The sequence below is a fragment of the Humulus lupulus genome, chromosome 8, assembly GCF_963169125.1.
Source record: "Humulus lupulus chromosome 8, drHumLupu1.1, whole genome shotgun sequence".
Taxonomy (NCBI): domain Eukaryota; kingdom Viridiplantae; phylum Streptophyta; class Magnoliopsida; order Rosales; family Cannabaceae; genus Humulus; species Humulus lupulus.
The window spans coordinates 21,192,199-21,207,846 of record NC_084800.1 but is presented as its reverse complement, the minus strand read 5'-3'; the positions used below and the strand labels follow the sequence as shown (position 1 = coordinate 21,207,846).

Below are 15,648 nucleotides of genomic sequence, written 5' to 3'. Positions count from 1 at the left end.
GTGCTTAAGAACTTGGATTCCCTAACCAAAAATAAGAATAAGGTTAGGGGACTGAGTAGAAGGTTTTGAGAAAGAAATAACATAGAACACAGAAAGGACTAGAGTTTTGGGTTTACCTCAAAGATTGCAAGATCAATCTAACATCCACCGAAATACTATAGCACTCACTTACTTCCCAAGTGTTTGATAAGCTTATGATGTTTAAGCTTATAGTTTTTCCCCAAACCAAGTGTTTACACTCTCTCACTCACTTAACACTAGCAGCCTCTGAACTTAGAGCAAATGGTGAATAATGGCTGGGTACTAGGTCCTATTTATAGAGTTTGGGAATGAAAATATCTTGATTTTACTTGAATAAAAATAATGGCTTTTTAGGTGAAAATCATTTGAATAATCGTTCAGCAGAGGCTGAAGACTCGTTCAGAAGATGCTGGACTGTTGAAGGAGTTTGAATGGCTGAAGGGAAAAGAATTCAAATGAATTTGAAAACATGCTGGTGGAGGCGATATATCGCCCCCTATAGGCGATATATCGCCTGGACCTTTGTTCCCGAGGCGACCGTGCATCGATTCGTGTTTTCCGTATCTACGTGCTGCGACATATCGCCCCCTATAGCTGCGATATATCGGCATACGCAGAATATTTAAACACGAGTTTACACATTTTTAGCTAAGTTTGAATGGACTAAACAGCCTTGACTAAGCCCTCAACGTGCTCAAAGCTGCTGACTGACCCTATACATTCAAACTTTTACCCTTATTTAATTTAATCCTCAAAAATACTTAATCCTTAATTACCATTCAAAACATGTGCTTAAAATCCTATTGGTTGATGTCTAAACCTTATAATATACTAATATAATCCTTAATATCAGTCACATTAATCAAACCTTAGGTTATACTTAATATTCTTAAACTATAGGTTAAACTTAGAAAATCTATAAGTACTACTATGAGTGTCCAAATAACTCCCGGTCTGAACCAAAAATCCAAAGTAACAATGATAACACTAAACATACTATAATACTACTAAACAATTAGCTAAGTAAAGTTCTTGGACTCTACAATTCTCCCTTACTAAAAAGAATTTCGTCCTCGAAATTTACTTACCAAATAACTCCGGATACCGGCTCTGCATGTCCTCTTCCAACTCCCACGTTGCCTCGCGTTCAGAACTATTGCTCCATAGGACTTTAACTATAGGAAAGCTCTTGGACCGTAATTGCTTCATCCCCCTATCTAGGATGCTAACCGGTCGTTCCTCGTAACTTAAGTCCTTCTGGAGTGCTATGGTGTCGTACTTGAGGACGTGAGATGGGTCTGACACATACTTGCGTAACATCGAGATGTGGAAGACGTTGTGACTATCGGCTAGTGCTGGCGGTAGGGCTAGTCTATACGCAACTGGTCCCACTTTGTCCAATATCTCAAAAGGACCTAAGAATCGGGGACTGAGCTTGCCTCTCTTCCCGAACCGCTTGACACCCTTCATAGGAGATATCTTCAGGAAGACTTGATCTCCAACTTGGAACTCCACATCGCGTCGCTTGGTATCCGCATAGCTCTTCTGTCGGCTTTGAGCAGCAAGCATACGCTGTCTAATAAGCGTTACTGCTTCTTGTGCTTGTCTAACAGCTTCGGGCCCTAGAAGCTGCCTTTCTCCTACCTCGTCCCAGTGCAACGGTGATCGACACCTTCTTCCATATAGCAACTCATAAGGTGCCATCTCGATCGTCGACTGGTAGCTATTGTTGTACGAGAACTCGATCAGCGGTAAGTACTTGTTCCACGATCCTCCGAAGTCAAGTACACATGCGCGTAGCATATCCTCTAAAATCTGAATTGTACGCTCGGACTGCCCATCTGTCTGAGGATGGAAAGCTGTACTAAGACTTAACTTAGTACCCATGGCTTGCTGTAAGCTTCTCCAAAATCTTGACGTAAACACTGATCCTCTATCTGATACTATCGTCTTGGGGATTCCATGCAATCGTACAATCTCTTGAATGTAGATGTCTGCATATTGGTCTGCCGTATAAGAAGTCTTAACAGGCAGAAAATGAGCCGACTTGGTTAGTCTATCTATGACTATCCAAGCAGAATCATGCTGCTTATTTGTCTTTGGCAGACCCGTCACGAAGTCCATGGCTATATCGTCCCACTTCCACTCCGGTATGCTAAGCGGTTGCAATAATCCTGCAGGTCGCTGATGCTCCGCCTTCACTTGCTGGCATACCAGACACTTAGATACATACTCTGCTATGTCCTTCTTCATCCCTGGCCACCAATAGACTGCCTTGATGTCATGAGTCATCTTGGTAGACCCTGGATGAACTGAGTACGGAGTACTGTGCGCTTCTTCTAGGATCGTCTTCTTAATACTCTGATCGTCTGGCACGCATACTCGATCCTTATATCTCAATAAACCTTGACTGGATATTGAGAAATCTGTAGTCTTGCCTTCTCGGACTGCATTCATGTGCGTTGCTAGTGAATCATCATGTCTCTGACCATTCCGTATGTCTTCTAGCAGATTCGATTGGATAGACAAGTTAGCCAGCTTGCCTACAACCACTTCTATTCCGGCACTGATAAGCTCCTGCTGTAGTGGCTTTTCTATTCCGGATAAGGCTGCTAAGTTCCCATAACTTTTTCGGCTAAGTGCATCGGCAACTACGTTTGCCTTCCCCGGGTGGTATAGGATTTCGCAGTCGTAATCCTTTACTAATTCCAACCACCGGCGCTGCCTCATGTTAAGCTCCTTCTGAGTAAAGAAGTATTTTAAACTTTTGTGGTCCGTATAAATCTCGCACCGTTCTCCGTAAAGATAATGGCGCCAGATTTTTAACGCAAAGACCACCGCTGCCAACTCCATATCGTGAGTTGGATAGCGTTGTTCATACTCCTTTAACTGACGTGACGCGTAGGCTATCACCTTGTCATTTTGCATCAGTACGCATCCCAATCCTAACTTTGATGCATCACAGTAGACAACGAACTTGTCGTTGGGTGTTGGGACACTAAGTACTGGTGTTGACCAAAGCTTATCCTTAAGCAACTGGAAGCTTTCCTCACACTTATCATTCCAGTTAAACTTTTGTTGCTTCCGGGTCAGGTTGGTGAGTGGAGTGGCTATTTTAGAAAAGCCCTCTACAAACTTTCTATAGTAACCTGCTAGCCCTAAGAAGCTTCTTACTTCCGACGCGTTCTTTGGTCTAGGCCAATCTTTCACGGCCTCTACCTTCGATGGATCTACTGCAACTCCATCTTTCGATATGATGTGCCCGAGGAACGCCACTTGTGAGAGCCAAAACTCGCATTTCTTGAACTTCGCGTAGAGTTGGTGCTCCTTCAATCGCGTCAAAATTATCCTCAAGTGTTCCTCGTGCTCCACTTCATCCTTGGAGTAAATTAAAATGTCGTCGATGAACACAACGACGAATTTATCCAAGTAGTCCTTGAAGACCCTATTCATTAAGTCCATAAACGCGGCTGGCGCGTTAGTAAGACCAAAAGACATAACCAAGAACTCGTAATGTCCATAACGAGTCCTAAAGGCTGTCTTAGGAATATCTTCCCCCTTTACCTTGAGCTGATGATACCCGGACCGTAAATCGATCTTAGAGAATACAGTCGCGCCTCGGAGTTGATCAAACAAATCATCAGTCCGAGGTAGCGGGTATTTGTTCTTAATCGTTACTTTATTCAGCTCACGGTAGTCTATGCACATGCGCATACTTCCGTCCTTCTTTTTCACGAATAGTACCGGAGCTCCCCATGGTGAATGGCTTGGCCTAATGAAACCCAAGTCTAGGAGTTCTTGTAGCTGCGTCTTTAACTCCTTGAGTTCCGTAGGTGCCATCCGGTATGGTGCCTTAGAGATAGGCTCGGTGCCCGGTACTAATTCTATCGTGAAGCCTATTTCTCTAGTTGGCGGCAATCCTGGCAAGTCATCGGGGAAAACTTCTGGAAATTCTTGTATGACTCGAACATCTCCAACTTTGAGTGATGTCTCCTTCTCCACATTCGTGATGTTGGCTAAGAATGCTTGACATCCTTTCTCCATCATTCTCTGAGCTTTGAGAGATGATACTAACGGTGTGCGTAGTCCTGAAGCTTGTCCCATGAAGCACAGTTTCTGGCCGTCAGGAGTATCGAATGTCACCTTCTTGCGTCTGCAGTCGATCGTTGCGCCATGCCGTGCTAGCCAATCCATGCCTAGTATGACGTCGAAGTCTTTGATCACCAGCTCTATCAGGTCTCCTTCTAGTTCCTTGTCCTCAATCTTGATTGGTATGCCTCGTACAATTCGTGATGATAGAACTACTTTGCCCAAAGGCAACTCGGTTGCAAACCTAGTTCTAAATCTTTCACTAGGTTTGTCTAGTTTATCTATCATTCCTAACGAAATATACGAATGGGTGGCTCCCGAATCAAATAATACATGACATAATTTATTGAGGATGGAAACCTGACCTGTGACCACCTTGTTGCTAGCATCCGCCTCTCCTTGGGTTAAAGCAAAAACCCGAGCAGGAACCATCTTTTCGTCCTTCTTTCCTTCCGGCTTTTGCTGAGGACAGTCTCTTTTACGATGCCCTTCTTGACCACAGTTGAAACACTCCTTGGTGTTGGCACGGCATTCTCCGGGGTGCTTCTTCTGACATTTGGCACATGGCGGGTATTCCACGTAGCCCGACCTATTTCCCCCATTACTTGGTCGTGCCCTTTTATTGTTGTCGGCTTGCTTGTTGTCAGGATGCCTTCTCTTCTGTCCGTTACCGTTGTTGTTGGACTGACTGTTGCTGGACTGATTGTTGTTCCGACTGGCCTGAGGTTGGCTCTGCTGCCTAGGTTCCGGCTTGCTGGCTTCTTCTTTGCTCACGTTGGCTTGCAACCTTTCTACTTCAATTGCCGTCTCAAGAACGTCGGCATATGAAGTGTTTCCCGGGTTTGTTAGCTTCACCCCCATCTCAATCTTTGGTCGGAGTCCTCTCACGAATTTGTTCACCCTCAGATAATCGGTCGGAACTAACTCTGCCGCGAACTTGGCTAAGCGATCAAACTGACGAGCATATTCCGCCACTGTTAAGTTCCCTTGCTTCAGATTGGTGAACTCCTCAACTCTCGTAGCAAGCACTGCTGAATTGTAGTACTTCTTGTGGAAGAGCTCCACAAATCGGGTCCACGTCATAGTGGCAGCATCGTGGGATTGCTGGACCAAATCCCACCATATCCTGGCATCTTTCTTGAGTAAAGATGAGACGCAGGATATGCGGTCAGCATTATTGAGGTTCATGTGGGCTAGGATCGGCTCCACATTCCTTAGCCATTCTTCTGCTTCAAAGGGGTCCGTAGTCCCTTCGAAGTTCGGAGCGTGCTGCTTGCGGAACCTCTCGTACACTGGCTCCATATGCTGTACAGGATAAGGAGCGTAGTTCGTCATAGGCCATCCCCCATACGGACCAACTTGTTGGGGTGCTGGGGCCATTGGCTGTGGCTGCGGCTGCGGCTGTGGCTGTGGCGGAGGCTGAGGCTGAGATTGAGCCTGTTGGCGTTGTTGCTGCAGAAGTTCCTCAACTTGCTGTCGCAGTCTGGCAATCTCTGCAGTGTTGTCAGCTGGCTGTGCCGGCGCATTGCGGCGAGCAGTAACACGCACTCTCCTTCGGCGAACGGTAGGGACCGCATTGGTCGCTGGAACCTCGTTGGAAGCGTTCCCGTTGGTGCGAGCAGATCTTCGGAGAGACATCGTAGCAGAGTTCTAACAGTTAAAAGAAACATGTTAGAACTTTTTTTTTTTTTTTTTCTAATAGGCTCTAAGGCAAAAGCTTATTCTAAAACAAACATATCTCGGACCTATTTATTATGACTTTTTATGAAAAATTATATAGGTCTTTATTTATTATTAGAGTGGGTTTCTATACTTAGAAAAACAAGTCATATTTATTTTCTAAGTGTGTTTCTAATCATCCTATATGACTTAATTCTCAGGCTCGAAACTTATCTTTGTTCCAAAGTTAACCATATTGAGGGAGGGCTGGGATCAGTAAAATCGTTCCCACTACTAAGGCCCCCTAACTCTCAACAAGGAAACCAGGTTCATTGATTCGTATCCACCCTCACCGAACTCAGTCATTATTCATTTTATTTAGTATTTATTATGATTGTGAAAAAAAAAAAAAAATTTCAAACTCACACATGATATTCAAATAGCATGCTTATTCATTTGGAAAACAATTTCACTTATTACAATCATAACATAAAAGTAAATAAAACAAATAAAAACTACTAATCTAAAAATCGGGATCTTCTACATCCGATCCGTCATCTAACATATCATCATCTATAGCCTCATAGTCATCATTATCATGAGCATCAAAATGCCCTCTAGGAAGGTTTGTGAGAATCCTATTCTTTTGCTCCTTGGTGAATTGAAATTCAAATTTTGCGGTGAACCTAACTAAGAGGAAATAGTATCTCATTGCTAATGGTGATTCATCCTCATCATTCATTTCTTCCCATATTTCTTCTAAGGCTGCTATTACAGGATGGAAATCTTTAAACAACCTAATCACTAATACATATTGTTCTGTTGATCTTAGCATTATTTGTTTAGCCTCTTGAAGGCCACCTATTGCTTGGTGAAACAAAAGCAACCTTCGTGTAATCCTTTCTAAGGCTCCTACGGTGTTTCTTGGCTCCCTTATTCTTTTTAAGGCCTTAATGGCTCGGATATCTTGGTAGGTTAAAGCTCCATTCATTTTTAACTGAAACATAAACACTAAAGTTGTTAGCTATACACATAGACAAAGTAACTAGTAACTTGTAACTTAAACACTTACTTGGCGGTCCGATTCGGAGCTTTGAGCATGTGTATCGAGGAGAACTTCATGCGAAGGAACCGTTTTCTCTGATACCAACTGTAATGACCCACTAATCTAGACTAATTGGACCATTATCGAAACTATACATAAAAACTTACATTTTACGAAAATACCATAATTTATTGAGTAACTTGAAAATAAGAGTTATTTACAAAGAAACAGAATACTAAGAAGGATTTTGGGATCCCATTGTCTTTAAAACAAAATAAGATTTAAAATAAAAGACATTACATAATAATGCGGAAAATACATGTAAAACCATAAAAAACATAAAAGGAGACTACATCCTCGAATCGATAACGCTCGGCCCCTTGACTCCATTCATCATCGATACACATCCTCCCAAGCATCACGAATCTTACCACCTCTAAACTTATTTTCCTGCACATAAACAGAAAGGAGTGAGCCTAATGCCCAGTAAGGAAAATCTAACACAAAGTCACATACATAATTTCATAAGAAAACATAAAGACTTAACATAATACATATAACATACACTTATTATAATGGCCATTATTACTTGGGGTCCCATAGACTAAACAAGCATATGCCCATGGGGTTAATGGGGTCCTACTAGCTAAGTAGGTCATATGCCCATAACCCATTTGGGGTCTTGTTAGTCATATGGGTCATATGCCCAAGCCTACAAACATACACATATATCATAACACTTTTAATAACATAAAACATATAGATAACGTAATCACATAACATGTTGATTCTAGCCTATTTCCTTACCAAAGTTACCGGGATAAAATGGACTGAGTTAGGACTTTTGGAACACTCCTAAAACCACAATGAACAAGGGTGAGTCTAAAGAAAGGAGATGAAATGAAAGAGAATAGGAAGATTAAACCATTAAACGAAAATATGCTTACCACCACTTAAGTGCTTAAGAACTTGGATTCCCTAACCAAAAATAAGAATAAGGTTAGGGGACTGAGTAGAAGGTTTTGAGAAAGAAATAACATAGAACACAGAAAGGACTAGAGTTTTGGGTTTACCTCAAAGATTGCAAGATCAATCTAACATCCACCGAAATACTATAGCACTCACTTACTTCCCAAGTGTTTGATAAGCTTATGATGTTTAAGCTTATAGTTTTTCCCCAAACCAAGTGTTTACACTCTCTCACTCACTTAACACTAGCAGCCTCTGAACTTAGAGCAAATGGTGAATAATGGCTGGGTACTAGGTCCTATTTATAGAGTTTGGGAATGAAAATATCTTGATTTTACTTGAATAAAAATAATGGCTTTTTAGGTGAAAATCATTTGAATAATCGTTCAGCAGAGGCTGAAGACTCGTTCAGAAGATGCTGGACTGTTGAAGGAGTTTGAATGGCTGAAGGGAAAAGAATTCAAATGAATTTGAAAACATGCTGGTGGAGGCGATATATCGCCCCCTATAGGCGATATATCGCCTGGACCTTTGTTCCCGAGGCGACCGTGCATCGATTCGTGTTTTCCGTATCTACGTGCTGCGACATATCGCCCCCTATAGCTGCGATATATCGGCATACGCAGAATATTTAAACACGAGTTTACACATTTTTAGCTAAGTTTGAATGGACTAAACAGCCTTGACTAAGCCCTCAACGTGCTCAAAGCTGCTGACTGACCCTATACATTCAAACTTTTACCCTTATTTAATTTAATCCTCAAAAATACTTAATCCTTAATTACCATTCAAAACATGTGCTTAAAATCCTATTGGTTGATGTCTAAACCTTATAATATACTAATATAATCCTTAATATCAGTCACATTAATCAAACCTTAGGTTATACTTAATATTCTTAAACTATAGGTTAAACTTAGAAAATCTATAAGTACTACTATGAGTGTCCAAATAACTCCCGGTCTGAACCAAAAATCCAAAGTAACAATGATAACACTAAACATACTATAATACTACTAAACAATTAGCTAAGTAAAGTTCTTGGACTCTACAGTTATTGTGACTGTTGGCTATTGTCACCTATTTGTTGGACTGATAGTCCTGAATGGTTACTATGATCGTTGTTGATATTATATCATGTTCTATTATGTTTTCTTGCTGGGCCTTGGCTCATGGGTGCTATGTGGTGCAGGTAAAGGAAAGGAAAAGCTGGGCCAGCCTTGAGTGGGGAGCTTGGGCGGTGTGATGTACATACAGGGCCGCTTGATCGCCACGGTCAAGGAGTTCTCAGAGGGACTAGGGGTTTACCCTACTTTTGCCGTTTAGGCCGGCGGAGTTTGTAAATTTGGAACTGTAGCGACTCTTTTGTATTACAAACTACTTGTAAATATTTTGAAAGGCTCATGAGCAGTTTATTTAATTAATGAAATGTACCCTTTCTTTTTTGCTGGTTTTCTACCTTAACCTGATAATAACACTTAGATCACGTTTTTAACCAAAGGACTCGGGTAGCGGGTCAAATTTCCGGTTCACCGTTCACCGTAACTGTTCTGGGGTAACCAGGGCGTTACACCTGTTATGACCAAATCGATAATTAACATTCCTTGATCGTCTCATGTCAAATGGCTCGAACAAACCCACATCATAATGTGGTCTCAAGATATATCACCAACATGCGTACAAATAATCAATTTACCCTCAACGGGCCAAATTACCATCACACCCCTGTAATTAGAAATATGGACTCACATGCATGCATTTCACATCATATCATAATATAATCAACATATACATGCATTTATCAATTAATAACATAATTAAGCAAGTATGGCCCTCCCGGCCTACTGTTCACGTCGTTAAACACATCGAAGAATTCAGGGCATTACATTGTTGATATTATATCATGTTATATTGTGTTTTCTTGATGGGCCTTGGCTCATGGGTGCTATGTGGTGCAGGTAAAGGGAAAGAGAAGCTCACCCAACCTTGAGTGGAGAGCTTAGGTAGTGTTGTGTACATATGTCGCCGCTTGACCACCACAGTCAAGGAGTTCTCAGAGGGACTAGGGGGTTTACCCTATTTTTGCCGCTTAGGTCGGCGGGGATTGTAAATTTGGAACAGTAGCGACCATTTTGTACTATAAACAACTTGTAAACGTTTTGAATGGCTCATGAGTAGTTTATATACTTAATGAAATATATCATTTCCTTTTTAGTGGTTTTTCACCTTAGCCTGATAATAACACTTAGATCACGTTTTTAACCAAAGGACTCGGGTAGCGAGTCAAATTTCCGGTTCACTGTTCACCGTAACTGTTCTGGGGTAACCAGGGCGATACCTTTTTCTTATTTATAATAAACAAAACTCTGCTATTTTCGTTTAAAGGGTGAGAAAAAACTTTCGTAAATATTACTCTTTAATTAGCGTCAAAAAATAATGTTTTAATTTATTGCGTGTATCATTTTCACCAGCATATATCCAATAAAGATGCGAAACCATCTCGTTTGCAATTTTTTTTTCGTGCGCAAATTCACATACGAGCATCACGATGTCCAAATTCCCATCCAATTAAGACCACTAAAAAAATCCTCACAAAAATAAAAAGACAACATTACAAAAAATTAATAATAAAAAAAGAGAGAGAGAAACGACATAATTTCTAAAAAACGACAAACATCATGTAAAACGACAATAATTTTGAAAAACAACATTATTTGTATAAAAGAAATATTATTTTGGAAAATCATAATTATTCGAAAACGACAATACTATGAATAACGACAGGAATTTTATATGGAGAGAACGACATCAATAATAAAGCAACACTAAATAAAAAACGAGGATATTTGTTTGTTCACTGCAACAGATTCAAAATGACGAAAGCAAAGCGAAGGGAAATATAAAAGAAATGAAAAAAAATATATATTGAAAAAACATTAAAACATATTACAGCAATGGACTAAAGGGAAGGTAAGGGAAATTCAATTATAATTATTAGTGATATTGTGGTGAAAGTATCCAATTTATTATATTTGTAGCACTTAAGTACCCAACTTATTTTTTTAGCGGCGAAAGTACATTCTGTCCATGTTTTAATGCAATTTAGTACTTTACGGTAAAACAAACAGATACATGAAACTCCATCAAAACATAAATGGAAGTTATTTTTGCTGTAAAAAAAATAACTTAAGTACTTAAGTATTATAAACACAATAATTGAGATCTTTCGCTGCAAATATCCCTAATTATTATTTAAAAGAGAGTCTTACAAAAGAAATGAAATAATATATATATTAAAACATTCAATACAGCCATGGATTAAAAAAAATTGCAAAATCAATTTTATACATTTATTGACTTTTATACGAGAAGAAAAGCTACGCATTTGAATGCCTTTATTTGCTACACTTCTAAATTTTCTTTCTTACTTTCCTGGAAAATTTGCTTTTCGCTGATGTGGTTTGAGTTGAAGTAGTTTCTCTCTAATATATATACATATAAATCAATCTCCTTTCAAGAAATTCAATCTTTGTCTGTGATTTTACCATACCTATCTTTTAAGAGTCTTTAATATACAAGGATTCTCATAAATAAGAATCCAACTTATGAGGTATTAGTACTGTCATTAATTGATTTGGATCTGTCTTGCCAGTTGATATATTTCTTCTTTTTCCTTCTTCACTTTCAAAAATGATGAAAAAGCTGGCCGACGACATAAACTATCTTTAATGAAATTTATTGATGCTGATATGGTGGTATGCAACTTGGTACGTAATTGTCTTGAATTTATTTATATGAAAAAACATATTACACATGCATTACACTCTAATACAGGTATTAGAGTTTAGGCTTAGCAGTCTGGTCAAATAAAAATTGTACATTATTCTCTTAGAAGATTATTACAACAAGATACATCAGAAAGAAATATTATTTATTTCTAGTAAGTTTTACATATCACACAACAACATATACCGAGTTCGAGACAACAATTGACAAACAACTTTAAACACACACACACAACAATATTATTTATTCCTTCCTTCCTTCTAAGCTTGGCCCTGTTACAGAATCTCCACCATTCATTTTGACAATGCAAAATCCATTGTCACAACCAAAGACAACCCTGCAAGTGCAAGGAGAAGTAATGTTAGTACATGTGATGAGACCATAAAAGTAGGAGGAAATTAACAAGTAGAAACAAAAGCAAATATTAAGCTTACTGATTCAATTCTTTGATACATCCAATGGCCCAAACTCTTCCAAGATCATAATTCAGAGTGTTTTCTAGCCTGTAAATCAAAATGAATTGAGAGAGAGAGAGAATTATATATACAGCAAGTCGAAAATATATGTGATTGAATATGAAAAAACTTACTCATAAGTAGCAGCATGCCATAAACGAGCAGTTCCATCATCAGAGCCTGTAATTATTATAGGAAGCTCTGGATGAGCACAAACTGCTGAGACATTATTCAAATGACCTTCCAGGCTTTGAACACAAGTTTGTGTTTCATAGTCCCATACCTATTTTCATCAATTTTATAAGTAACTACATTTCTTAAACTCACTGAATGTCTATAAAAAGAGAGTCTGATATAGTTGTAAAACCTTAGCAGTAAAGTCATCAGAGCCACTTAGTAAGTATGTTTTATCGCCAGAATTGAAGTAAGCAATGCAATTCACTCCTTTCAAATGATCATTCAAGGTAAAAATTGGAGCAGATGAGCCAATATTCCATGTCTGTCAAAATGAGCCATTACCAAGAATATTTGTCAGCTAAAAAAACATGAAGACAAACTAAACCTTGACTTCTGTGTTCTGTGAAGTAATACCATAATGGTTCCATCAAGCGAGGCGGTAGAGAAAATATTAGAGTCTTTTGGATTGAAGGCCACTTGCATCACATAATGGGAATGTCCTTCAAAAATTTGAGTGCATATCCAATCCTTTTCCCAGTCCCAAAGCTTTATAGACTTGTCATCAGATGTTGATATCAAGTATGGTAGATTTGGATGGACAACCACAGATCTTATGTAGTCTTTGTGTGCTTCGAACTCTATGATCTTCTCCATTGTTTCATAGTTGTAAACACGAATGAATCCGTCGTCAGATCCAGCAACAAACCAGTTTTTGCTAGCTATGAATTTTGCTGTTCTCACTATATGTGCAACCAAAAAAAAAATCTCTTTAATTAGTACTCCTTTGAAAAATTCACTTAGTTTTGAATGTGTAATGACTACTAATGTAACATGTACCTGGTGAGTCTGTGACTTTGAGAGACTTTTCTAATTTCTGAAACAGTGTGCACAAGTTATTAGAAGTATGCTTAAACAAAGTAAAATTATGTAGGTTTTAGAGTTCAGTAATAAATGGAAATGCCTTGTTTGGCCCCTTACTCTGGAGTGGTAATTCCATAAAGAAACAGTTCCAGAATATAAAGTTGCTAAAAACCTGCATGAAAAGCAAGACTAACCATTTGTAATCAATTAATATTTATGAATATGTAGTTTAAAACTCAAAGATAAGTGTGTGTAATTACCATGAATGAATTGGATGCACATCTACTGATTTCACTCTCTCAGAGATTTGAGTAAATTCTTTCTATTAAAAAATAATGATCAGTAGATTAGTTATCAAGGCATTCAACAATACAAATATATTTAAAACAGAGAAATTCTTAATTCAAAAAGTTATAAAATTAAAATATAAAATAACAGCTGCAGTACCTCAATTTTTAGTGCTAGATTCTCCTGAAGACCACACATGTAAGTCAGTGACAAACACAATTTGTTAGTTCCAATTAAACAAATTCTTATTGTAATAAGTGTGATTACCACATTATTATCTCTAACTACAAATTTTAATTGCCTAAAAAAATCATTTGAAAAAGAGTTTACACATAAGTTATAATGTAAAACTTAGCAAAATATATACTAACATCAGTGAAATGAAAATAACAATTTTTTTAAGGGAAGAAGAATAACTAACCATTTTAGTGATTGAGTTTGGATTAGCAAAGCTAAGGGGTTTTTTTTTTTTTGAACTTGGAACAAGTTAATGCTGAAAATTGATGGAGATGGCTACGAGATCAAAACCTTGTCATACGAATATATATAGATCGAAAAGCTTCTTAGTTAAGAAAACAAGTTCAGTGATCATCTTTGAATTATATGGAAGATTCCTGATGGCTTCAGAGTCAGAAAATTTTCATGGTGTCATCGATTCATTTACTTGCTCAAGAATGAACGGTGGAGATGGCTCGACAAGTTAATATCAAATATCCATTTAGTTTGACAAGATAATATAATGAGAATGGGATGTGCGTAGAAATAATAAAACGTTGGATAGAGTATTCAAAGCTCCAAGAAGGTACTTGTGAGATGCATATTAAGTTACAAAATGAAGAATATTCAACGCGTCAACAACATACGTTAAACTTAGACTACCTTTTATTATAGCATCCTTATTTTTAATGGATTGTCCCAACGTGGGTGACCAAGAAAAAAAAACATTTAATAGATTTGATTTCTTATTTTGTGGCAATTAAATCCATTAATCTGACAAAAAATAAATAAATCCATTAATTAATTAGACAGGTTTACATACGTTATATTGGCCATTTTGTATTAATTGGTGATTTTTTTTATATGAAATGTTGATGTTTAGTTTTAAGATAGACTAGTGATTGAAGCTCATGCAAGGCATGAGCTGCTGTTATGATAAAAAAGATATTTATATAGACAAAAAAATACGTAAATATATAAATAATAATAAGCAAAGTACATGATAAAATTTAATTTATATTAGAATAACTATTACATAATTTTTCTCTATACAAATAGTTATTTGCAACTAAAATTGAATACAATGACAAAGTTACATGAAATAAAGAAAAAAAGAATATGTTCAAAATTTGGCAAAACTAGATAGCTATAATATACAAATAATTGAAAATTCAAAACAAATAATGATTGTGATCTCATTTATAATAAGAAGACCCTACATGTAGGTGTTTGTCACAAATATTCAAGCAAAATTTAAAATATTTTAAAAATGATTGTGGTGGAGAATAAGTGCAATATTGAAATCACTATATGAATCAATATAAATCTTGATTGTGCATATTAAGTATAGATGTGGAAATTGGCTTGTTTAATTTTTTTTCTTTGGTGAAAATAAGAAGAACAAATATGAAATACTTTTGAAGTAAAAAAAAATCATATACCAAACCACAATATATATATATATATTTATTAGTTTTAAGTGATTGGTTTTATACCAATAAAAATAAGATTTAAGATATATGGTTTAGTTAATAATTTTATTATTACTATTTATACAAATAATTAAATTATGCAAAGTAAGCAACAAAAAAAGGGATATAATTGGAAATAGAATAAATGATTAGACGATTTTTTTTTCAATTAGAAAGGTATATAGGCTCTTAGTATAGAGAGAATAAACACAAATATTGTAGTATATATATATTTTTTAAATTATACTCAAATTATATTTGCTGACGTTATAAAAATATTTATAATCATTCATCTGGATAATTTGTTTCATTTAAAATATATACATCTAATTAAAACAACATAGCAACATGTCACAATCACTGCTCATATTATAGATAATGACATTTTTGTATTCACAATTGTTACTTTATATATTTTATATATTCAATTTTTTTTCCCGATTGCTTCTAATATTGAGTTATTATCTTTGTTTTTTTTTTTTTGCAAATTTTCATTTATAGCTTTTGTTTGTTTGGATAGCATAGTAATATGAATTCAACATTTAATTTTATTATTATTGGATAGAAATAGAATGGTATGATACTCAACGTGGTCCGTCATTTGAGGTTG

The 15,648-nt window shown here is 37.0% G+C and overlaps 1 protein-coding gene across 1 annotated transcript; it reads right to left on the bottom strand.

Moving 5' to 3' along the window:
- Positions 1–11,547: 11,547 nt before the first annotated feature.
- On the bottom strand, positions 11,548–13,926 carry LOC133796034 (coatomer subunit beta'-1-like). Its single transcript, XM_062233515.1, has 10 exons — positions 13,772–13,926; positions 13,510–13,533; positions 13,323–13,384; positions 13,180–13,234; positions 13,039–13,075; positions 12,616–12,941; positions 12,392–12,523; positions 12,159–12,307; positions 12,004–12,072; positions 11,548–11,906 (listed from the first exon to the last, which is right to left on the bottom strand). Exons 1-10 carry the CDS (start codon positions 13,772–13,774, stop codon positions 11,813–11,815), a joined length of 951 nt encoding a protein of 316 aa, XP_062089499.1. The 5' UTR covers positions 13,775–13,926; the 3' UTR covers positions 11,548–11,812.
- Between the last annotated feature and the right edge of the window lie 1,722 nt (positions 13,927–15,648).

Excerpts from the sequence above, each read along its gene's own strand:
- LOC133796034 (XM_062233515.1), bottom strand. Across the intron at positions 12,942-13,038 it reads CAAAGTCACAGACTCACCAG|TGAGAACAGCAAAATTCATA; the intron begins GTACATGTTACA and ends TTGCACATATAG. Across the intron at positions 12,073-12,158 it reads TGGCATGCTGCTACTTATGA|GCTAGAAAACACTCTGAATT; the intron begins GTAAGTTTTTTC and ends TTTGATTTACAG.